At 37.1% G+C, this 26,387-nt stretch overlaps 1 protein-coding gene across 4 annotated transcripts in view; it reads right to left on the bottom strand.

Annotated features, from left to right (window-relative positions):
• The window catches only part of SYT14 (synaptotagmin 14), a 220,733-nt gene that overhangs the window by 60,826 nt on the left and 133,520 nt on the right, over window positions 1-26,387 (bottom strand). For all 4 annotated transcript variants that reach the window (XM_042925886.1, XM_042925887.1, XM_042925888.1 and 1 more), the window contains 2 exons: window positions 17,433-17,704; window positions 12,180-12,629 (listed from right to left, as the gene is read on the bottom strand). In XM_042925886.1, coding sequence (XP_042781820.1) covers window positions 12,180-12,629; window positions 17,433-17,704 — 722 coding nt within the window. The remainder of the gene's footprint in view (window positions 1-12,179; window positions 12,630-17,432; window positions 17,705-26,387) is intronic.

Raw genomic sequence — 26,387 nt, forward strand, 5'->3', positions numbered from 1 at the left:
AAGACTTGTCATACATTTAAGTTTTTTAAGTCCAATAATATTTTTATAAATTAAGAACCTGAAATCAGAAATTGTGATAACTGGACAAAGCTAAGTATTTAGGAAAGACTTTGCTATGCAAATTTATTATTTAAATAAGATTTAAAAGAGAATGTTTATCCCAAGAGAGCAAATTTTTTTATACTTAAAAGCAAAACTTTACTTATAAATTACTGATATGCAATTATAAATAATGTTAATCGTTAGATGATATTAATCATAGCAAATCTTTGTATGACATTTGGTTCACTATTATTCACTGCCCCTTGCTGTTGACATTACATGACTTGCTTTAGACCAGAGGTCAGCAAACTACATGCTCAAACTGAATGCTGCCTAGGGCCCATTTTTTTACAGCCAGCATGCAAGGAATGGGTTTACATTTTTAAACAGGCATTCTAAAAAAAGAGAGAGAGAAAGAGAGAATATGCAACAGAGGCCATTTGTGGCCTGTAAAACCTAAAAATAATGAACTCTCTAGCACTTTATAGACAGTTTGCTGACCCTTGCTTTAGACACGGAAATGTCAGTGGAGGTGGCATGTGTTAATTTTGGGCAGAAGCTTTAAGGAACAGGGATTAGTTTGCTACGTCCTCTGACAACCCGCAAAGTTTCAGAGGTCTGGATTCCAGAGAGAAGACAAACGAAACAGAGCCATAACCAACCTACAATGGACACGCAGCACAGTGAAAAAGAAACCTTTGTTGTTTATAAGCCATTAAAAGTTTCAGGGCTTTTGTCATCTCAGAATAACCTAGGCTAAACTGCCTCGTATGCTTTGCTGATGTCATATGAGTTATCCAACATGACTGAAAATAACGAAATTGCACTTATTGGAAGAATATTTATAGTTCAGACTTTTTTTTTACCTTTATTTTTGAGAGACAGAGACAGAGCACAAGTGGGGGAGGGGCAGAGATAGAAGGAGACCCAGAATTCGAAGCAGGCTCCAGGCTCCGAGCTGTCAGCACAGAGCCCGATACGGGGCTCAAACCCACGAACTGTGAGATCATGACCTGAAGTGAAGTTGGACGCTTAACTGACTGAGCCACCCAGGTGTCCCTATAATTCAGACTTTTAAATAATTATTCAAAAATATATTTCTAAAAAGTGGTATCTTTTTTTTTTAACATTTATTCCTTTTTAAGACAGAGAGAGAGAGCATGAACGGGGGGGGGGGGGGTTGTCAGAGAGAGAGGGAGACACAGAATTGGAAGCAGGCTCCAGGCTCTGAGCTGTTAGCACAGAGCCTGACTCAGGGCTCGAACCCACAGACTGTGAGATCATGACCCAAGCCGAAGTCGGATGCTCAACCAACTGAGCCACGCGGGTGCCCCTAAAAAGTTGTATCTTAAAAACATTCAAGGCCTGAATTAGATTTAGCGACTTGTATTGTTGGATTAAATGCTTTTTACACTGTTGGATTAAAGGACTTTTACTTTCCTCTTTTCCAGATTGCTAACATTCCTCCTCATTTGGAAACTTGAAAAACACAATATAATAATTTTTATTTATGGACTAGCACCAAATGAAGATTACTACTGACTTAGAACACTAAATTTATCCACACATGAATAAGACGAAATAAACCAAATCACTTAACAGTATCAAGGTCCTACTTTGTGCTAGATGATGATTTCAGTTCTGTACATGGTTTCTCTCCTTTACTTGCCTCACATATTGAGGCAGCCATCATTGCTACTAGCCCCTTTTACGAACTAATGAATGAATGAGGCACAGAGGGGCTGAGTACTCACCTAAGAACACAAATCAGGATGAACTGGGGAACCAAGATGTGAGGCCAGGGACTGCAGAGCCTCTGGGCTCCCAATCTGGATGCTACACCAACCCACCCAAATACAAATGCACACTTTGTCTTGGATGTCTAACAATTTCGACATTAAAACTGTAGATTCCCACTACCCAGTAATTCTTTAGTCTTTTATGAAATATCACAAATGAGTTAGCATAGAGAAAAAATTTTTATAATGTGAATACAGCTTAAGGGATAATGCCAGGGGCACCTGGGTAGCTCAGTCTTAAGGTTAAGTACCTAACTTCAGCTTAGGTCATGATTTCACGGTTCATGAGTTTGAGCCCTGCATGGGGCTCTCTGCTGTCAGCATAGAGCCCTCTTTGGATCTTCTGTTCCCCTCTCTCTAGTCCTCCAGCCCCCCTAAACATTTTTGTAATTAGGATTTTTCAGCTCTCTTTAAATTCACACTCTATGCCTAAATATTGAAAAAGGGACAATGCCGGCTTTCATTTTGAAGAAAAATATACCCCCAAATTAAGCTGACTAATATGAAAAATGTACTTATAATACAGGCTATTTTCCATGAACTAGATAATATCTTATTCTTTGAAAAATAAACCAAATTAAAGTTCAATTAGCTCACTCTATTTTTTATTGTAGATTATGGAAATATTAATATAATTTGATTATATATAAATTATATGCTTTGATGATATATCAGATAATTTAAAAATTATGTGTACCAAACTTATTAAGTCTTTAGTTCCTAATCAGCAATACCAGCTTTTTCTACTAGAAAACATGCAATTGGTACCATTCTAGTCACCAGCTGCCCAAAGTGACAGACTATAAGAGGACCACTGTAACTGCAAGATAGATAGAGCTTATACGAACGTTCTAGGTCTAAGACTAGACAAAGGAAAGATAAGACATTGTGTTTTTTGCAAGACAAGAGAGTATCTTATACAACGTTATTAATGGCAGAATGATCCATATTAAATTAAGGATAATCTATTTTATTTCAGGTTAACAACTAGCATTTCTGGTCTACAAAGGTTTTCACATAGTTCATCTCCTTTACTCATCCCAACCTTGTGAGGGAGTCAGGTCATATATTCCAGTCGTATCTCAGGCACTAGCATGTACACTATGGAGAATTAGGCTTTTCCCAAGAATAGCTTTGCATGCACAACCCTTAAAAATGTGCATTTCCCTTGAGCAGGAGCTTCCAGTAATGAATAAGCACACAACGTATGTGCAGGACTATGCTCATTTTCAGTGACAGAAATCATTTAAATATATCTGCCTAATAGGAACAGCATCAGGAATTGATATTCAGGCTTATCATGTACTATCAGTTTTTGACCAGAATTATTCTTTGCTCTGAGTAGAATTAAGTAAAATGTAACTGTCAAATGGATATTTTTTTCTGGCTCCTAATAGGTCCCTACAGAGTCCATAGAACAAATGTAATGATTAGACTGAAAACTCACTAATAATAGATTTCCTTCAACTTTAATTTTTAAAAATTCATTTCTTCTGTCCTAGGCCTGCATTCAGTATTTAAAGTCGTATTCCACCATAAGAACATAGATGCATCAACTACAAAACTGCTTCTTTTCTACACTAAATTTCAAGTTTTCTGGTGAAAAAAACATTTTTGTAATTAGGATTTTTCAGCTCTCTTTAAATTCACACTCTATGCCTAAATAGGCATTACTCTGAAGGTAGCATTAAACTCTATCAACTTCAAAATAAATGTCACAGCAGATAAATCCACAGCTCTTTTGGGAGACGCATCTTCAATACTAATTCAGATGAAAAGACTATAAACAATATAATTACCACTGGTTGGTTTCTAAAATACATTCTGATAAAATACATTTTTATATCTACCATGTTTCAAAATTAGAACCATTTTAATAATTTTTCCAGTAAGAACCTACTATTTGAAATTATCTGTCAAGATTTTAAATGTGAAAATCTTAAAATTAAAGATTTGGGTTTTGAAACAGATTTGCCCACTGGATACTGCCCTGTTATTTAATATGAACATGATAGGGGAAAATGACTAAGAAGAAATTAAATGTTGCTTCTGTTTGCTATTTCTTTTATCTGTAAAAGGTAGGCCTCAAGAATAACCTCACTCAATGTTATTATTCATTAATTATCAGCCACCCACCACATGACCAATGAGCACAGTGGATATAACTATTCTATTATTGTGCAACAACCCAGGAAAAAGGGAATTGTTCATGGTAATGTAGTAAAGTGCACCTGTAAAGGAAAGTATGTATAGCTTCTGGTTGGTATTAGTGAAAAAGGCATGCATTCAGGGTGTCTAGCATCTAGACGCTCCAAATGAAAACTTTTTAAAAAATAATGGTCACTATTTATAATTTGAACTATTTATAATTTACAGGAACTTTCCAAATGTTCCTGTAAAGAACACTATTTTATCCCCTCTTGCTCTATTTAATGAACTTTAGAGTGTTCTTAATTATAGAATATGCTGTCCTCTTAAACCTAAATTTATCTGTCATAATCTTTCGTCCACTCTAAATTGATCAAATAGTACTGTCTTTCCATAAAGCATTTGTTAATTTCTCTCATTAGTAGTGCAAACAATTGAAATCAGTATGTTGGAAGAGTTAATTGCATAAGATAAAATACAGCAGAAAAGGAAAATAATACCTGTACTTTATGCTTATTTCTTCAATTTTCTGGCTCATTTTTGAAAAAAATAATACAAGAGCGAAGTACAGGCTGGTCCTCAGTAGTGTATCGTTTAGCACATGGAGGCTTCAACTCAATGAATCCTAGGTGAGTTGTTTGCTGTTCCCTATACTCGATATGCAGAACAAACAGTTTTAGCTACTAAGATTCCATTTTTTCCCACTCAATTTTTCTGAATGTTCAAAATTTCTTGAGACGTAGGATCTAAACTTGACTTCTTTTGACCCTGTAAACTAAGAATCTGATTTAAACAAAAATCTTCCTTTTAGTTTCTAATTTAGATTCTCTTTCACTGAAAGATTTATCTAATAACAATACTTCCCAGACTAGAGCTATTCCTCTCTACTGATAATATATGCTTACCTACTCTGAATAACTGCCTCTAAATAGGTCTGTAACTATTTAGTTTTACACTAAAGTGAGCCATGACTCATACTGGTGTTATTGTCTAGGGAACTGAATTATACACAGGCAGCTTTCTCCTTCACGTAGTAATTTTTAACTGTGATCATTAGTTTATCATGAAGCTCTATTTTTAATTGCTTTAGGATTAAGGAGTGTAACGTACATTTTCTAAATGTAGATTCTTCACAATGGTAGTATGTGAATGTCGTGAATATGAAAACAGGTGAAGCTAAGTTTTGGAAGACACTTGCTAATAATACAGACTAAAGTATGATTCTTAGGAGGACACACATTTCAATTACAGAGTATAAGTAATAATTTACCTGTCTTAAAAATAACAGTCACAGTATAAATATCAAACTAAATTAATTCAATCTATTAACAAAAAGATAGGCTATTTTTGAGACACAGGAATTTTAAGAATTATAGGTTCTAAAGTACCTAAAAGAAGATCATCATTTTAGTAAGTCATAAGGAAGTCTGAAAGACTGTGGCATTATACTCTTGAATGGGAAATTACATAAGCATATATGTCTCTAGTTGATTATTATTTAAAAATAAAACACTCTGTGATGTGTTCCTATTTAATTACCCTATGAGTATACTCACTGGATTCTAAATCATAAAAGATTCCTAACAGGGCTGTTTTGATACCTAGCAGGGAATAATGAAATAGACCTTAGTAAGAATTTTTCAATGATTAGGCTTACCTGAACATGTTGATGAATCAATTTAATAGGTATTCACTGAATACCTATGTTCTAGGTTCTACGAAAAGTAAGTATAACTAAAACCATACAAATCAAACACACACAGTCTCTATTCTTAAAGTATTTAAAATCTAGAAGGGCACAGAACAAGTTCAATAACAAGAAAACCTATGACTAGCCACAAAAACAAGCATCAGAGGCAACAAGTCAGAAATAATAGGTACCACATGCACCTACTCATCCATCCATCCATTCAACATTCATACAGCAATAACCACTACTAGATATTTGGTATACAAAGATAGATAAGATTGGGGCACGTGGGTGGCTCAGTCGGTTGAGCATCTGACTTTGGCTGAGGTCATGATCTCACGGTTTGTGAGTTTCAGCCCCACATTGGGCTCACTGCTGTCCACATTGGGCTCACTGCTGTCAGTGCAGAGCCTGCTTTGGATGGATCCTCTGTCCCCCTCTCTCTCTGCCCCTCCTCCACTCATGCTCACCCTCTCTGTCTCTCTCAAAACTAAACATTTAAAAAACAAAGATAAGATCAACTAATTTAAATTTATATTAGAAACAACGTAACAAATTTCTATAAAGATGGGATTTCAATTAGACTTTATATAAAATCTGAGATTTAAATAGATTCAAATTATAATTGGGTTTGACATTTCAGAGCAACCTAAATGAAGGCAAATCCCTGATGATATTGGCTACGTCTTTTACTTTAAGACATTACGTTCCTTGCGTTATGTTCCTCCTTTTCTGAATCTCTTCACTATGCCTTCTGGTACTCCTGATCTATGATAAACTCCTCCAGAACTTTAGGTTCTTCTATGAACCCCCCAATGCCTTACTTCAACCAAAATCCAATTCTTCCCTGAGGATACATCATCCTCTGCAGACTTATCCATCCTGGTTATTCCCTCGTACCTGAAATGCCTTAGGGTCAAAAGCAAAGTTCTCCGCTGCTTTCTCAAACATTCTTCCTCTGAATTTATAGACAAGAATAACTATTTTTCTTTAAGGCTGATATCATCCTGTCTTCATAGATAGTCTGCCCTGGGCATTTCCTTTGCGTTCCTCGAGAACAATAATCTTTCATTCAATCTTCTTTTGTACTTTAATTTCTGCCAGGATCTTTTGTGACTCCAGTGTGCAGGTGGATAAGCCAGCCACCAAGAACCTGGCCTCTCCTGACCAACTTATCCATCTCCGGTGATTGTGCCTCTTATTCTATCGCAGATACTCACTCTGGACCCTTGTCGTCCATCACTGAAATTAACTGAAAGCAGTCTCCTCTCTAACTACATTCCCCTGTCATTCCACACTTCTTCAACTCCTCCTGTCTCATCTGTTCCTTGATATCCTTGGGATTTTCAGTCCACCAGCCTTTCTCCTTCCACTGCCTGTCAGTCCCTTTCTAGCTTTACTTCCGTCTTTCTTCAACTGAGATTTCACGGTCCACAATTTAAACACATGTCTTAAAAATACTCTTAACATTTTTGCCTCTCATCATCCCAAATGTATCGGTTAATCCCCATTTTCAATTTGTTCCCTGATACTGTACATCATCACTGATTACATCGTTGGCATCAGTATTCAAAAAAATTTTTTTTAATGTTTTATTTATTTTTGAGAGGGGGAGAGAGAGACAAAGTGCGAGCAGGGGAGGGGCAGAGAGAGAGGGAGGCACAGAATCAGAAAAAGGCTCCAGGCTCTGAGCTGTCAGCAGAGTCAGACACTTAATCGGATGAGCCACCCAGGCACCCCATTGGCATTAGTATTTAAGTGTGCCCATGTTTCTCCTAACCTCAAAAACATTTTTCCTAAAGTCCTCTTCCTTCCTACTTTCATAGCCAAATTTGGCTTAAAAGTTGTCCCCATGATTACCACTCTAGTTTGTATTCTGCCTACCCTCTACCCCATCCAAATTGGTCCCGCTAAGGCTACCCATTACCTGAATATCCTGAATTCAACGAGCAGTTAGTTTTCTTTTTCTTTTTCTTTTTAATGTTAATTTGTTTTTGAGAGAGACAGTGACAGAGAAACAGAGCATGGGCAGGGGAGAGGCAGAGAGAGAGGGAGACACAAACCCACAAAGTGGGCTCCAAGTTCCGCGCTGTCAGCACAAAGCCGGACACAGGGCTTGAACTCACGAACTGTGAGATAATGACCTGAGTTGAAGTCAGGTGCTCAACCAACTGAGCCACCCAGGAGCCCCTCAATGAGCAGTTTCAATACTTAGATTATTGGTTCCATTAGTAGCATTTGACAAAGTTAATCATTCCTTCCTTCATAACTGATTCTTGGCTCTTGGGATATTTTAGTATTTCTTTCTTCCTACCTTACCCCTCCTTTCTCCAGTCTTTAAGTCTAGGAGTTCCTGAGGATCTCCTTCCCTCAGAGACAAGCCCACCCACTCCCACGTCTACTTACTATAGATGCTATGCATTCACACAGAAATATGACATGGAGCCAGACTGAATGGAACACAGATGTCAAGGCACATGTTAAGCGCCCTCTATTGCTAAAGCTTAAGTTTCAACACACTTTCTGCGGTAGGAAGTCCAAATGAGCTCAGCTGGATTCTCTACTTAGGGTCTCACGAGACTGAAATCAAAGTTTCAGCTGGGCTGGGCTATTATCTGGAGGCTCTGGCCAAGAATCTACTTCTAAGCTCATTCAAGGTGGTAGCTGAATTCAGTGCTTTGCAGCTATAGGACTGAAGTCCCCATTTCCTAGCTGGTCACACTGCATACATTATGCTAGTTAAATAGTGTCTGTATAGGAAGGGTTGTGAGAGAAAGAACAAAGTCTCATTGTTAATAAATCATAATAAAAAATCTAATATTGTTAAGAAATCTAGTAGCTGAATGAGAAATACAACTGGAATTAAGAAAAGGGGAGAGGTGGGGTGCCTGGGTGGCTCAGTCGGTTGTGTGCCTGACTTTGGCTCAGGTCATAATTTCACTGTCTGTGAATTCGAGCCCCGCATTGGGCTCTTTGCTGACAGCTCAGAGCCTGGAGCTTGCTTTGGATTCTGTGTCTCCCTCTCTCTCTGCCCCTTCCCTGTTCGTGCTCTGTCTCTCTCTCTCAAAAATAAAAAAAAAAATTAAAAAAAGTGGGGGGGGAGATGCCATTCCAGGCAACTGTTATACAGAGTAATATGGCATTAAAGATGCAGGTGAAGAAAGTAGCTGGGGTTATATACCAGGAAAGAGTGCCATATGAACAAAGATGAGTACATGAGAAAAGTTCCAGTAAGAGGGGAACACTGGGGCAGGAAGGGTAACTGATAACATTCTAGCTGTTGAGTCTGGCTTCAGAGATGACTAAAACAACTAAATAATAAACCATATGGCTATTTCAACATTTGTCAGTCAGGGTTCTTATCTGAAAACACTGGAAGCTAACATTAAACGGAAGAGTAATTTATTAAGGGAATCAGGATGACTAGAGAATAGGCTTATGGGTACGCTTCTCAAGAACAAAACTAAAACTACGCTGCAGAACTGGCCCGGTGAGGAAATTGTGCCACTGCTCCCCATGGACACTCATGTGCCAAGGTCTTTTCTCTCCTGCAACAGTCACTGTCAAGCACACATACTATTTCTGCACCAGCAAAGCTAATTCAGAATTACTACGGACTCTGAGTATCAGATTCCTCCACCATCAGCCCATGCAAACATGATGTGAGTGCAGCCCCTGCTTCTCTGTTCAGTCTGTACTGAGATTTCCTGGACACGAATAGGACTGGAGCGCCCCGCGAGCGTGGCTCTGCCCGAGCTACCAGTCAGGCTGGGAAAGTGAACTTGCCCTCAGGGAGGTGGGACCATTAGTTGGGACTTGCTCAGACATTAGAAGACAGTTGAAAATATATGGAGGAGTGAGAAATCATAATAAATATCCAAACAAAATGTCATATATTTAGCACACCAAATGCATCTAAATTCCACCCATTTCTGTTCTTACCTAATGCCTTTCCCAAAATATATTAGTAGAAACATAATATCAGAGATAGATGGGACATTTGGTTTAATTCCCTCATTTTACTATTAAGAAACCTGATGCCCAAAGTGATTAGATAATTTATCCAAAGTTACAGCCACAGCTAGTTAGTACAAAGGACTCATGCTTTTCAACTCTGTATGTTTTCTATCATTCAGTGATCAAACCGAATCTTTATCTTAAAGTTCAACTTAAATTCTACCCTCAGGGAAACTCAGGGTTTAGTTCTCAGTCATCCGGTGATAGTGATCATTTTTTCTCTCAATGTACTGATTTGATCAGTTCCTGAATATAAAGTTAAATTTTCCATTGTAGAATTCTGTTTTTCTATTATTACCCATGAAAGTAAACTGTAATTAAACTGCAAATATGTTTAATCATAGTATATCAATTTTTGAATATCTTAAAACTGTCCTTTACCTAAAGGCTAATTAATATTCTTGCAACGACATCAAGTAATTATTCAAAAGCTACAAGAATAAATTGTTTAATTATGACTTCTCACTCATTTATTATTACATCTTATAAAATTAAAGCTAAAATCACCCACGTAATCTATAATCACATGATTTTTCTATACGGTTAGTATCAAAACTTAAGCAAAGAGAACATAAACACTGTAGCACATACAGAACACATACATTCTAGGAGTATTTTATTGTTATGACAAGACAACTGATAGAATTATGAGTCTTGACCTCAAAATTGTGGTGTGCTAAACTGTTTTTGGCACAGAAGCCAAAATATTTTGGATTTGGAGAAGGTGGAACGGGAAAGATGGAAAGAGAGAGGAACAATTAAACACAGGCAGTAAATCTGAAAAGGGTGGCAGTGTAGAGAAAAAATTCTCCCAGAGCAATGGACAGTTCTAGTCAGATTCTTAGAAGCTATTTGTCTAGCACTTTTTTCTTTTTGGGAACATGCTTCAGAAATTTACTATACTGGTTGTCAGAAATATAGAATCAAGGACTACAAGCCAATACATGTAATGTAGGTATATACAGAAATAATTTAGTTGGACCAGAGATGAAACCATATTATTTTCTGTTGCTTCATTTTGTTTGTGAAATGAATATAATTAACACAGAGTTGGAAATGGATCATTTGAAGTAAATAAATACAAAATACATACCTCATGATGATACAGTCATTCTCTTCCAATTTAAATCAGGTATATTTCTCTATAAGAATGTGTTTTCACAGATTAACTAGTCATCACTCAGACCAAATCATGAAAAAGTTTACAATCCTATTAAGAACTGCCAAATATTCAATTTTATAAAAAACTGCTTTTTCCAACTCTGAAATACTGCCTGGACTTCTTTTCTCTCTCCTCTGATAAACTGCTGATATTATATTTTTAAAAGGGATATTTCCCCACAGTGGTAATTCTGCAATTTAAAATTGTAACAAGTTATCAATAAAGGCTAAACAGTATCCTACAAACCTAAAGGGATATATACTATACTTACTACGGCCTTTGGTTTTAAAAATGTTGAAATCATCCAGCTGAAATGGTATGGTGAAAAAAAAATCTAATGTGAATGAGGGTCCTATAAGATCAAATGCTTCCTGGTATAAATTCTCTGATCTTGAACATATGCTTACACCCTTTAAAAGCTTAAAAACAACCCTCAAATATTATACCTTTATTTAAAAATAAATATCCATTCTAAAATCTCTGTATTTATATTATAAAAATGCTTTTAATTCAATATAGTAGAGAGGAATAAATACAATTTGTAATTTACATTTACAGCATATCACAGATTTTCTCATAATCTAAATAACTATGTGACATAATGTATCTCCGGTTTAAAGAAGCAGGTCAACTCTCCTGTGATTTGCAATGTCTTGCGGGAATTTAGTTAAAAATATGGAGGGAGAGAGGGAGAGAGACTTGTATGTGATCAGAACCTGGAGCAAAAAAGGGAAAAGGGATAATAGCTCATAGACGAAACTGAAGTATTCTCCCCAAACTACTGCAAAACATTTGTTTAGAAAGGGTACAGAGTATAACAAGGCCAGATTTTCTTTTGAACCTTTAAAAATAATTTCATAGCAGTTCTGGAAAGATAATTAGCCATGACCTGGGCAGCAGTACATATTCTATAAAAGCAAATGATTTCTGTGGCATATTAAATAAGATACGGGGCTAGATCTTACTGTACCACTTAGTTTTAACCTGGAAAAGAAACAATAAAATCTGCATGGAGTTCGTTTGATGTCATAATCAATCATCTAATAAATATTTAACACAGGAACAAATGTGTAAGACATTGGACTGGACTCTGTGAAGGACTAAACAAAATACATAAGTCACATATAATCTTCAAGGGCAACTTTTCTAGAATGAGAAAAAATCAGACCTACCTATCCAGGGCTTAGAAATTTTGTAAAGGCATGATTATGGCATTTAAAAAAGACTGAAAAAGTGGCTGGACTGATAATGGATTTTAAAAACTCTCTACGTTATATATCACGACATAAAGCATAGTCAGGCTATTTGATCAGATACTCACAGAATGATTGTAAGAAGGTTCCAATATCACAGGTAGTGACATTTTCCCTTGAAGATTCAATTTCGTCAAATAAAAAATCTTTTCCCCCACAATCTTTTCCTTTTTCATACGGTGTACACCATACAGTCTAAACCGAACTGCGTAATTTCCAATCATCTCAGATTCAACATGATTGAACTTGAATGTCTCTGTGAAGACAGGGCATGGTCCTCTCTGGATGCTGGTTTTTGCTCTCTGCTTCTTTATAGGTAGAAGAACAAGGTGTACTTGCCATGAGTTGCCACCTGTCCTGTTATATGTTGGGATATCGGTGACAGCTGTCACTGTTACCAGAAGCTTCTGTTCTTGTGAGTCATAGTCAAAAGTCACATCCAGTGTGCCATATTTAGCTTCTGGCTCAGGATCAAAAGGTTTGGGAAGCTGTGAAGATGATCCTTGAGCTGACATATCCTAAGAAAAGCAAATTTAAATGTTTTCAGTTTTTAACTCTAGTATTTAATCGAGCATGTAAATAAACATCTGATACTGCTTTAGGAGGAGGATGTGAAAACTGTCACAAAGAAGGTAATAATAAGAATAATAAGTAACAGTCAACTACGATCAAAAGCTACTCCACAAGGTCAGAGGAGTAAACGTGGTAGGTTAAACTCAAAAGCTTATCATAATACAAAGAATTTAGTATTCCCCATCACAATTTTGAGAAAGTTGGATATATGTTTTTATAATTAAAAATACATGCTTCAAGAAGTATCTCTCTTCCTTTCGTAGGAAACTACTAAATTGCACTTTCAACATTATAAACAATGCAACTGACAGCTCAATATTAGGCTGGATAGAAAGATAATGAATACAAGCATAATGCCATTGAAAAATTTGGTCCCCTTTGGAAAGTTTGTTCTAAAACACCCCATCTGTAACAGTGTAAGCACCTTGAGGCTTGGAAATCAAGGGAAATGGGAAATATGAAAGTATAAATACAGAGGCCTCAAAAATACTTGTGGCCAAATACTTATTTTCCATAACACATACATTATTTACACTTTAATTTTTAACCTCAATTTAAAACTACGTATTATTTTCTGAGGTTACTTACTGTTGAAAATTGCTGACTATACATTTCAAAACTTCCAGAAAGACCAAAACTGTACATTTTAATGATGAGGCTGGAAGAAGCTGTACCTGTTTTACCCAGAATTGTCTCAAATTCCTGCCAGCCTAAGTCCCTGGAATGTAACAAAAGGGTTGGCTACTTACCGACTGTGCCAAACCCAGGTCTCTGATCTTTCAACGACACCACTTTGTCCCTTCAAGCATTTTAACAAGTCTTAAACATCTTAAAATGATGGACATTTTAAAATGTGGACCAATTTTATAATTTTCTGCTTCTGAACATGTCCTTGGTGCCTACGGTAGCAGCCACTCCTACTAGTCCCATTCTTCCTTTTTGCATTTCTGAGAAGGGCTACCAGAGTTGAGGCAGAAACACACTGTCCCACAAGAGACCGCCCTTCAAAACTTTCCTTGTGGCCGCTATGCTCATGAGACTTGGCTTTGGTCAGTGGGAGGCAAGCAGGGTTATGTCTGAAACATCCAGATTAGGTTTACAGAGGAAATTACTTGACCTTCACTCTCTTTTTTTCTCAGGCTTCCCACCAGCAGATACGCAGGTAGGATGGGTGGCTCTGCTTGGACCATGTGGACTAAGACAAATACTCCAGGGGATGGCAGAGTGACAAAAAAACAACCTTCCGCCCTGCCCGCCACCCCCCCCCCAAGCCCCTGAATGATGTAGAGCGAAGCCACCTACTCCCCTAGACTGTCGTTAAATGAAAGACAATCTTTTGTGGTTTTTAGCCATCATATTGGTCTCTTGTTAAAGCAGCTGAACACAAACTCTAACTGTTGTACTAACCATGTGCCAGGCTGTATTTTAGTTGGGGAAGACTCAGCAGAGAACCAAAAATACTCAGGCCTTTTACATATAAATCTTACATGTCTACCTATGGGTGACCCTGCTTGGTACCATGTATGAAAAAAAAAGAAGAAATGAAGAACAACACTTAGGGAGAGGGAACAGACACTTAGAGAAGGATTTGGCTTTTTTTTTTTTTAATGGAATATGATGAAATCAGGATAAACATATTCTTATTCTGTCAAAAAAAACTGACAATCTAGAGCAAAATGTTTTAACGTATGCCAGTTCATAATTGGCAATCAAAGATGATTAATTACATGGCTTTGATTTTTCAATGAAATACTTTCTAAAATAGTATCATAATAGCTAAGATTTACAAGGCAGTAAAAAATTTCATAACGTCCCAGAGAGGGTTAAAAGGGTGGACCTTTATAGACAAAAATTACTATTTGTGTTCTCTAAACAGGCTACTAGAAAATAATCCCTCCTTTCAAGGTGTCTACATTTGAATGACTGTCAGCTAGTAACAGGTCATCAGTAGAGTTTTTGACCTTCTTGCCAGGGAACCCTCACTGGAACCCTCACTCCTATCCCAGTTCAGTTGTGCGTGTAGATGGGCACTAACATAGCTATGCCCTGAATTAAACGAAGAGGAAAGTGAGACTTTTCTATTTGATAAATAGTATCTATTAAAGGAACAGTAGAAAGCAAAATAAATTTGAAAAAACACAAGAGTGGACTTTATACTAACAGAGGCTATAAAAGCATCTAGATATTGATACAACATGCACTTGCTGTAGTCTGAATATATTCAATTCTGCTACAGAGACACAAAAACAAGCAGGATAGAAGAGACTAAGTGTCAACAGACAGCAAGCTGGCAGCTTCTGAAATATGGGCAAAACTCAACGCCTGTGTTAACTATAAATAATGAATAAGGAAGTAATCTGAGAGGCAAAATTCAGAAGATACAGTAAATACAGATAGTAACTAAATTAATAACTTGGAAGATATGCCAAAGACAGACATAATGAATCAAAAATATAATAGAACAAATGAGTACTGCCTAAAGGAAGGAATGCAAGGCCCAAGCCATGATCATGTCACCTCTGAGCTAAAGCTCTGTCACCCATGTGTTCCTTAATGGAAATAGAACCTAGGTTGATTTAGTAGGCTAATTGGCAACTTTTACTGATGACAGGAGTAATTGTCCCTGCATCTCTCCCAGAAAACAAGTATATGTTTTTGGCCCCTGGCACTGTTGTTTACATCTCAACTCTTGGGGTGCCTGGCTGGCTCAGCTGGTGGAGTATACAAGTCCTGATCTGGCGGTTGTGAGTACAAGCTCCACGCTAGGTGTACAGATTACTTTAAAAAAAAACAAAAACAAAAAAACTCAACTCTTGTCCCTGTTACTACAACCATATATAGGGAACACTGATGGGGCAGAAAGAGTGACATAGGACACTTGGGCATTACTTAAACCAAGGCTTATATATAGTGTATTCCTACCACCTGTACCTACTGGCATCCTATTCTAAGTGTGTTAACCTACCTCACCTTGCTCCTCTTCTTACATTATATTTGAAATAGGTTAAGACTCCTAAAAACTGAGAATAAACCGAGGGTTGATGGGGGGTGGGAGGGAGCGGACGGTGGGTAATGGGCATTGAGGAGGGTACCTGTTGGGATGAGCACTGGGTGTTGTATGGAAACCAATTTGACAATAAATTTCATAATTAAAAAAAAAGAAAAAAAAAGAAATAGGTTAAAACACATGTGCATGCACACACACACACACACACACACACACATACACACATACGTGATCTGAGCATCTGAATTTGGTCCATGAGTTCTCTGAAACAGCTTGCCTGGTAGGGTACCAGGCAAGGGAGGGTACCATGCCAATGATCAAAGTAATTTCCCACACAACGATTTAGGTCAAGAAGGGCAACAGAATATAGTTGTTAAGAGCACTGCTTTTGCAGTCAGACAGACCTGGGTTTGCATTACAGTTCTACCATCTAATAGGTGCTTGTATGTGGGCAAACTGCTTAACTCTCTGAGTCTTAATATTTTCATTTGTAAAATGGAAATAACTTCCTGAAGATGAGGTTGCTAAAATTAACTGAGCTGACTATAAAGCTTATAGCCAAATTTCTGGCACAACTGTTGACTGCTACTGTTATTGTTAACTCCACAATCCAGGCTCCTCCATTAACTTGTTGGCTATCTATCCAGTGTGTAAACCTACAAAACAGTGGTCTCAAATTTGTTCATGCACAGAGCACAAAGAAATAGTCTTTGTGGAAAACCATGAAATACGGACGTGTTAAACGTAAAATTCCAATGTGGAATTTTCTTCTCAATTAGATACTATATTAGAATACTAGAAATAGTAGAAACATAGTGACAGATAACACGTGTTTTTAGAAATTATGTAAGAAAAACTTAAAATTGTGGGAATTCTGTTCATGGCTCTACTTTCATTATTTAATTTTGGCAGTATATGGAATTCACCTAGTGAGAACACTGACATAACTAGAGTACTACTATGAAATGCTGTTTGGGACAAAAGTTGTAAAAAGCTGCAATCTAAAAGAAAGTAAGTCCTAAAAGTACATAGTACCTAATGGAAACCTCAAATTACTATTACAGTGTTCATCATTGTTGAAAGATTAAAACAAATCCTTTTAAGAACATGGAAAGACTTCAAAAGTTCAACACATGTATTTTTGTTGTCATTTTCACTTTTTTGCTTCAAAATAGGAAATAACTTAAAACACAACCAACAACTCTGAGTGATGCCATGAATCCAAATGTTGTTAATAAAGCTGAGCATCACTCTCCCTTCCATATTCCATCACATAAAAATGCAAAAACATCATTTTTGAAAAACCTATAAAACATCAGTGAGCAACCTCCCAGAAGTAAAAATATCCAAACTAAAAGAAGTTTAAAAATAAAAAACACATAATAGGAGCCTCAAGATGGAAGAAACAGGTAATTCCAGAATGTTTGGTATACCATGTTAAAATAAAAAAGACCTATCTTGAGGTGGAAACCTGGGGAAGACAATTTTTCAGCATCTTGTGTATTGCTCTCATTTTTAGCTACGCATCCTCCTTTTGGGGAAAAGGGGGTGGGGTGGGTGAAGGATGGTCGAGACAGTCCTGACATGTCTGCTGGATCAAGATTAGATCAAGGAGAACACGGGTACCTTAAGCCACAAAGGACAAGGATAGTGATGAAACCGTCTTACCAAGAGGAGAAGCACAGGATTATTATCCTCCAATAACGTCCATTTAAAAAAGTCTATGTGCTTTTTTACTTACTTCTGGGCTCAGGACTGCAGTGCTGTCACTTGGAACGTCTTCTTCATATCCTTTATTATGAAAACTTTCTATTTCGTGACCTGTGCTTCCTTCACTTGGGCACTTGTTATATGAGCATCGTGGACTGTTGCTGCAGTGGGAAAATTCACATTTACTGTCCCCAATTTCTGAGGGCGTACATGAGAGATGGGGAGAACCACTGTCATCCTGATATGGTGGTGGCTGCAATTCATCCAGTGGGGGTGTTCTTCTCATTCTCTGAATGCAGTTTCCTGACAATGATTAAGAATCTGGTCACTGTTTCCAATTAGCCTCAACATGCAGTACCGTCCACAATAACTGTAAATAACTTAAAAAAAAACTGGATTAAAAAATCTGTGGCAACATAACTGTTAGATTCACTCATGAGTTTCCTCCTTCCCTAATTGAGAGACACAGAAATAATATAGCCTGGTTTTCCACTCCTCTCCTCCTGCATAATCAGATTAGGAAAGATAAAAGTCATATTCTCGGAGAGATGCTGTCATGTACCATAAAAATGGGAGAGCGAAAAATATTAGTGCAATAGCTTATTTACTTAGTTCTTTCTTTCCAAACAGTCTGGAAGCATACACATTTTACCTACTCCCCTATGACGAGTGGCTCCTCTAGTCACAACAGGTGAGAATATGGCGGGTACAACAAATACAAGACATCATTTATTTTCTTCAATGACTGAGATGAACTTAAACTAGCATTTAGCTCAGAACTATTCTTCCACATCCACCCTAGATCCAGAATCCTAAATTGAGGTGCACCGTGAATCTAGGCCTAATCCCTAACACTGAACAGAGACTTAAAACTGCATTTCCCCTGTCTCAACTACCCAGCGGCCACTCACTGCCCCACTGCACCATGTGTCCCTAACTCCTTCCAAAGTTCAGCTCTACCTTGTCTATAGCGCACATTGCTACCTGCAGCAATTCATTTCGAACCATATTTTCTTTCAGCCTTAAATTATCCTTTTAATTTTTACCTCAATGATCTATCTCAGTAACCCAGAATAAGTACGTCTCTGAACAGGATACAGGTGGGGGGAGGTGGATGATGTAAAAAAAAAAAAAAAAAAAAAATAGTTGAGTACATAATTTAAGAACAGCTAAGTCTCAGCTAAATCCTGAATGCAATATCAGATATTAAATTTAAACACTGCTCATTTTTTCTTTTAATGGACTGTGAATCTCTGTTCTCAAAAGGGACCCTGAGAGGAGGTATTTTGTATTGTAATTCTTATAATGGAGTTCAGTTCAAATGTTCAATAGGTTTTCTGTTCTTCCTAAGACAGAAAGACTTTACATAAGAAAAACAAAACTCATTTAAAAATTTCCACAATGCCTGGTTCAAATTAAAATTTGCATGAACTTAGCACAAATTTACATATTTATAGCTCAGAAGCCCAAATTTTAGAAAAAGAAAACTAAATGTCTTACCTAGTAAGTCTAACATTTAGTTGATAAAGCATAAGCAAAAAATAAACAAGTTACTGAACTAACATATTTGAAACTAAATTTGAGAAGGGAAGATAAAGTTGATACACTGCACTTAGCAGCAAATAAAACACAACACCCCAGGTTTCAGAGAGGGGTTTCCAGGAAACCTTTGGTTTTCCTGATAAAAGCAGGCCCACTCAACTGGCATGCCCTTTTTGTCCACTGGCCTTTCTCCTTCCTCTTTCTTGGACACGCTGCAGCCATTTTGTAACCATGAAGCAACAAGCGTGACAATGAAAACTAAGGATGGAGAAGCAGACAAATAGAACATATCAGGGTAACTGAAACATCACTAAGTAGCTATGTCCAAACTTCTTGAAGCCTGAAACAAATCCTGCTAGGTTAAAAAGTACAACAGCAAGACATTGATAGTTGGATATCCTGTGGTTTCCAAATATATTCTCTACTGACAGTTTTTAAATTATTTAACCAATGTCTCCCCTCATTAAAGATGTATATTTAATCAGTCACTGCATTATAAATTAAATGGTAATATCTAGTATTTACTGTAACATAAAATCAATTAAAAATTTCCCAGTGTTGTGGTTTCAGGAGTCAGAATACCGTCTTTTCCTTTATCTTTACCTATATATATGTTTTTTAAAAGAGAGGTGATCTTTCTCAGATCTCAGACCTCAAATTGCTCAGCACATAGTCCCACGGATAGCACTGACAGAACTAGGTACATATCTAGTCCTGAACCCATCTCAGGGGAATGGGATTGCCATAATTCACTCAGATTAATCAGAAGCCATCAGAGTGAAGGTGGAGATGGAGTCAGCTTCAATGTCCACACCTACGTGGAAGAGAATAGGTGCCACCCTCCCAGAAAAAAGAGAAAGGACTCAAATAAATAAAATTAGATATGAAAAAGGAGACATTACAACAGATATAACAGATACAAAGGATCATATAAGATTAACAGGAACAATTATGTGCTAATAAATGGGACAACCTAGAAGACACAGATAAAGTCCTAGAAACATACTAGCTACCAGGAATGAATCATGAATATAAAATCTGAACAGACAAATAACCAGTCAGTAATCAAAAACCTCCCGGGGTGCCTGGGTGGCTCAGTCAGTTAAGCATCTGACTCTTGATTTCAGCTCAGGTCAAGATCTCATGGTCGTGAGACCGGGTTCCAGTGGGCATGAGCCTAATTAATATTCTCTCTCCCTCTGTCCTTTCCCTAGTCTTTCTGTCTCTAATAAAACAAAACAAAGCAAAACAATGACAACAACAAAGAAATCTCCCAAAAAACAAAAGTTCAGGACCAGATGGCTTCACTGGTGAAGTCACCAAAACTTAAAGAAAAATTAATACTAACTCTTCTCAAAATGTTACAAAAAAATAGAAGAGGAGGGAACACTTCCAAACTCATTTTACCAGGTCAGCATTACCTTGATACCAAAGCCAGACAAAGACACCACAAGAAAATTACAGGTCAATATCTCTAATAAACACAGGTGCAAAAATTCTCAACAAAGTATCAGCAAGCCAAATTTAACAATACATTAAAAGCATCATACAGCATGATAGATTGGGATCTACTCCAGGGATTTAAGGGTGGTTCAATATCTGCAAATCAATGTAATACAACACATTGACAAAACAAAGGATAAAAATCATAGGATCATCTCAGTAGATGTAAAAAAAGCATTTGACAAAATTCAACATCTATTCATGACAAAAACTCTCAAGAAACTGAGTACAGAAAGAACATTAGTCAACACAATAAGGGCCACATATGACAAACCCACAGCTAACAGTATATTCAATAATGAAAAGCCGAAAGCTTCTTCTCTAAGATAAGGAACAAGACATGGATCTGACTCTTACCACTTTTATTTAATATAGTTTTGGAAATCCCAGCCAGAGAAAGAAAAGAAATAAAAGGCATCTAAATTGGAAGAGAAGTAAAACTATCTCTACTTCCAGATGATGATACTATATAGATAAAAAACTGAAAGAATCCACCAAAAAACTGTTAGAATAAGTGAATTTGGGGGCACATGGGTGGCTCAGACTGAGATTAAGCATCCAACTTCGGTTCAGGTCATGATCTCACAGTTCCTGAGTTCAAGCCCCATGTTGGGCTCTGTGCTGACAGCTCAGAGCCTGGAGACTGCTTCGGATCCTGTGTCTCCTTCTCTCTCTGCCCCTCCCCTGCTCATGTTCTCTCTGTCTCTCTCTCTCTCAAAAATAAATAAACATAAAAAAAGCGAGTTCAGTAAAATTGCAGGATGCAAATCAATATAAGAAATCAGTTCCATTTCTACATTTTAACAACAAAGTATCAGAAAAGAATTTTTTTTAATTCCATTTACAGTTGCTTCAAAAAGAACACAATACCTAGGAATAAATTTATCCAAGGAGATGAAAGATGTACCTGTACACTAAAAACTACAAGATACTGATGAAAGAAACTGAAAAAGACACAAAATAAATGGGAAGATATTTTATGCTCATAGATTGGCAGAAATAATACTGTTAAAATGTCCATAAATTGGGATGAGCACTGGGTGCTGTATGTAAGTGATGAATCACGAGAATCTACTCCCGAAGCCAAGAGCACACTGTATACACTGTATGTTAGCTAACAATAAATTATATGAAAGAAAGAAAGAAAGAAAGAAAGAAAGATTCAAAGTGACCCTCTATCAAAATTCCACTGGCATTTTTCACAGAAATAGAAAAAAACAATCCTAAACTTTGTATGGAACCATAGAAGACTCCAAAGCCAAAGCAATCTTGGAAAAGAAAAACAAAGTTGGAGGTATCACACTTCCTGATTTCAAATTATATTACAAAGCTATAGTAATCAAAAGAGTATGGGTATTGGCATAAAAACAGACACACAGATCAACAGAACAGAGAACCCAGAAATAAACCCACACATACAGTAAATTAATTTATGACAAAACAGCCAAGAATACACATGGGAGATGATAGTCTGTTTAATAAATGATGATGGGAAAACTGGACAGTCACATGTGAAAGAATGAAACTGTATCATTATCTCACATCACACACAAAAATCAATTCAAAATAAAGACTTGAACATAAAGCTTGAAACTATAAATCTTAAAAGAAAACATAAGGAATAAGTTCCTTAAAACAGTCTTGACAAGATTTTGCCTTTGCTAGAAGCAAAGGCAACAAAAGCAATAAATAAGTGGGATTATATCAAAATAAAAAGCTTCTGCATAGAAATCCATCAAAAAATTATAGGCAATCTATGGGATAGGAGAAAATATTTAGAAATCATATACTCAATATTTAAAGAACTCATACAATTTAACAGCAAAATAACAATCTGATTAAAAATGGGCTGAGAAGGGGTGCCTGCGTGGCTCAGTTAGTTAAGTGTCTGACTTCAACTCAGGTCATGCTCTTGCAGTCCTGAGTTTGAGCCCCGCGTTGGGCTCTGTGCTGACAGCTCAGAGCCTAGGGTCTGCTTCAGATTCTGTGCTTCCTCTCTCTCTGCCTCTCCCCTGCTCATGCTCTCTTTCTCTCTCAAAAATAAATAAACACTAAAAAAAAAAAAAAATGGGCTGAGGAACTAGACATTTGTTTCAAAGAAAACATCCAAATGGCCAACAGGTACATGAAAAGGTGGTCAACATCACTATCATCAGGGAAATGCAAATCAGAAGCATAATGAGATATTTCACACCTGTTAGAATGTCCAATAACAAAAAGAATGCATAACAAATGGTGGAATAGGATGTGGAGAAAAAGGGACCCTTGTGTCCTTTGGGTGGGAATGTAAACTGGTAAAACCACCATGGAAAAACAGTTCAGAGATTCCTCAAAAAATTAAAAATAGAATTACCATAAGATCAAGCAATTCCACTCCTGGGTATTTATCTGAAGAAAATGAAATCACTATCGCAAAAAGATATGTGCACTCCATGTTCCCTGCAGGATTCTTTATAATAGCCAAGACAGGCAAACAACCTAAGGGTCCATCAATGGACGAATGGATAAAGAAAATGTGGTACACACACACACACACACACACACACACACACACACTCTGGACTATTATTCAGCCAGAAAAAAGAAGAAAATCTTGCCATGTGACAACACAAATGGACCTTGAGGGCATTACACTAAGTGGAATAAGTCAGAAGGAGAAAGAAAAATACTGTATGATGTTACTTATAAGTGAAATCTACAAAATCTGAACTCATAGATAGGAGAACAGATTGGTCATTGTTAGAGGTGAGGGTGGGGAGTGGAAGAAATGTGTGAAGGTGGTCAAAAGGTACAAACTTCCAGTTAAAAGATAAATAAATCCTGGATGCAACATACAGCATGATGACAGTTAGCAATAATGTACTGTAGATTTAAAAGTTGCTAAAAGAATAGATCTTAAAAGTTCTTATTAGGAAAAAAATGTGTAACTATGTGAGGTGACTGATGTTAACTAAACTTACTGTGGTAAATCATTTTGCAATAAATACATGTATCACATCCTATGTTGTGCTAATACCTTAGACTAATACAATGTTATGTATCAATTATATCTCAGTAAAATTGGAAAAAGAAAAGAATGACTAAACACTTCCCTTACAGAAGCTTATACACTAATTGAGAGTATAAAAATATATATACACATGAAACAAAAGGAAAAGAAACCAACCAAAAAGTATGTGCCTAAAGCATACAGGGTGCAGGGAGGAAGATAAAGGACGTTGGCTAGAAAAACCCGCATGATCAAATCCTTGTCTTCCTTATCCTTCAATCTGATTTCATATTCATCTTGATTAAAACATCTTCTCTGTGGTCTTTCTTCTTCAACAGCTGCTTCACTATATTAATCCTTGTCTGAACTTCCTTCTCATGTGACCAACACAATCTAATTTCTGTCCGGTAATAATCTAATACCTTACTTCCATCAGGTCCCAGTTTAGATGTCAGCCAACCAGGATATATTTACATAGCTGAGCTCTAGTCATCTGGCTCTTGTTGATAGTTAGTGTAACTGCTCTCCAGGGACTAAAGCACTAGTTACCCAAAAGACACTTAGTGATATTTAAAGATGCTAAGTAGGTTCCATGAGGAGACTTCACTAGTGTTTCTGATTTGAGAGAAACAATTTTAAAGCTGTGAAATTTGGAATATACATATTGGAATATATAAATTATATATATAATTTACATATTATTTATGTATTCATATTTTCATGTAATTATAAAATATTACCTAAATCCTCAAAGTTTTGAAAACAATAATACCATACTTTTTACTTTTCACTTTACTTTTGCATTTTACTTTACAAAGTGAAAGAACACTGAAATGTACCTGGAATAGTTATTTCATTAAAAAATTTTTTTTTAAAGTGTTTATTCTTATTTTTGAGAGAGAGAGACACAGAGTGTGAGCAGGGCAGGGGCAGAGAGAGAAGGAGACGCAGAATCTGAAGCAGGCTCCAGGCTCTGAGCTGTCAGCACAAAGCCCAAAGCGAGGCTTGAACTCATGAACCGTGAGATAGTAACCTGAGCCGAAGTCGGATGCTTACCCATCTGAGCCACCCAGGCACCCCAGGAATTTCATTTTTAAAAATGCAGTTATGAAGATTTTTCTTCTTTCAAACTTTTGCAACAATATATTCTTTCTCTAATTGGCAACTACTTCTTATAGTCTACACAGTGTAATAACTAAGAGTTGGCTAAAATTTAACTGATACTGGAAAATTTTTAAGACAAACGTTTTATAAAATAACATAATTTATACTACAGTTGTTAAATTACACTGTAAACATCCAACCTTAAGAGGAAGCTTCTAGTGGAACTGCCAAACACCAAAATGATGATGCCCTGTTATTACTTTCCCCCTTGTTTTACAACCTAACTCCCCACCCTATTTTGTAGAAATGATATATCCATAAAAAGGTTCATGCATGGATATATTTAAAGCAATTTCATTTACTATCTGCATATTGTAGAGCACTTACAAAACAAGACAAGGTCTCTTCCTACCTTAAAAAAACAAAACAAAAAACAAAAAAAAACAAAAAAAAACCAACCAGGAGTCTCAACAGGATAAGAAGGTTCCCGATGGTGATGCCTGGCATGGGGCAACAAAGCCCAAAAGGGTGAAGAGTGTGTCTACACTGAAGGAAAAAGGAGTCAAAATCAGAGTAGGATCCAAGCCACGGTGTGGGGGGGGGGGGGGGGGGGGACAGGCGTGGGCTGTGAAAGCCTAAGAGGAAATCCACACAGAGGTATACCTGGTGAAAGAGGAAGGCATCAGCATAGACAGTTGGCCTGACACAGGAAATCCATGAGTAATCCATGAGTGAAGGTCACCTGGAGTGTGGTGTCAGAGCCCAAGTGGGGTGAGGAAGACAACTACATGGGGACAAGGGGGAGTCCTAGAGCATAGTGTCAGACTCCAAGCAAGAAGCCAGAGCTTTGGTAGGGTGATGAGGCCATCCAATGTGGATGGTAAGCTGGTCTGGAGTGTCACAACCCATGTTCTGAGGGTCATGGGGACATCCACAAGTAGGAAAGGCTGCAGGGTATATCAGAACCCAAATAGGGTGAGGGAGCATGCGTGCAGACTGGGGTGGGGCAAGGGTTGATCAAATAATAAATATGTGAAGTTTAATGGAAGCCAGGTCTGTCTCTCAGTGTTGGAGAAGGAAGTTAGAAATATGGAAAGGGAGAAAAAAAGAACTGTGGTCTTGGATTAGAACCGAGGATATCAGTGTGAAAATGAACTCAGTTGTTAAATAATAAGTAAATATAGCATAAATATGCACACACACACACACACACACACACACACACACACACACACTCATTCCTAAATATCCTAGCTCTGTCTCCTGAGAGGATTTAAGAACAACATCTCAACACCAGTGTGCACACCTAGTGCCCAGATCTTGGCTTCTAAATCCATTCTTTACTGAAAGGAACCAGGGTTCCCTGAAGAAATAGCAAATTTCAGGGCTATGAAACCAAGTTGAAAATTAGATTGTATTCAAAGAATGATGGGGACATGTCAAAAAGGCAAAGAAGCCACGTTGAAGAAGTTTGCACTGAACAAATCCCACAATTTGAGCTTCCAAATAAACAATTGAAGTAACTGATTATAACACACTGAAGAGAAGAAGAAAACATGAGTTCTTCTAGATATAAATACATATATGAACAAATTGAAAGAATTCTGAGGAACAGATGGTCCGCATTTTTACAAAGCACCTGCTGACAAAGTACTTAATTATCTAGCATGGATACCCCCTTAATGAAGACATCAAAGCAAACATCGTGAGTAACAGGGCAAATCAAAGTGTGCATCACCTGACAGGATGCAATGAGAGGACTACAGCACCACTGCCTTGGTCCTCCAACTAAAGATGCTTAACCTGAACCTAATCATGAGAAATATCAGACTTATGCAGATATTCTAA

This window comes from Panthera leo, chromosome F3 (genome assembly GCF_018350215.1).
Source record: "Panthera leo isolate Ple1 chromosome F3, P.leo_Ple1_pat1.1, whole genome shotgun sequence".
Lineage (NCBI taxonomy): Eukaryota > Metazoa > Chordata > Mammalia > Carnivora > Felidae > Panthera > Panthera leo.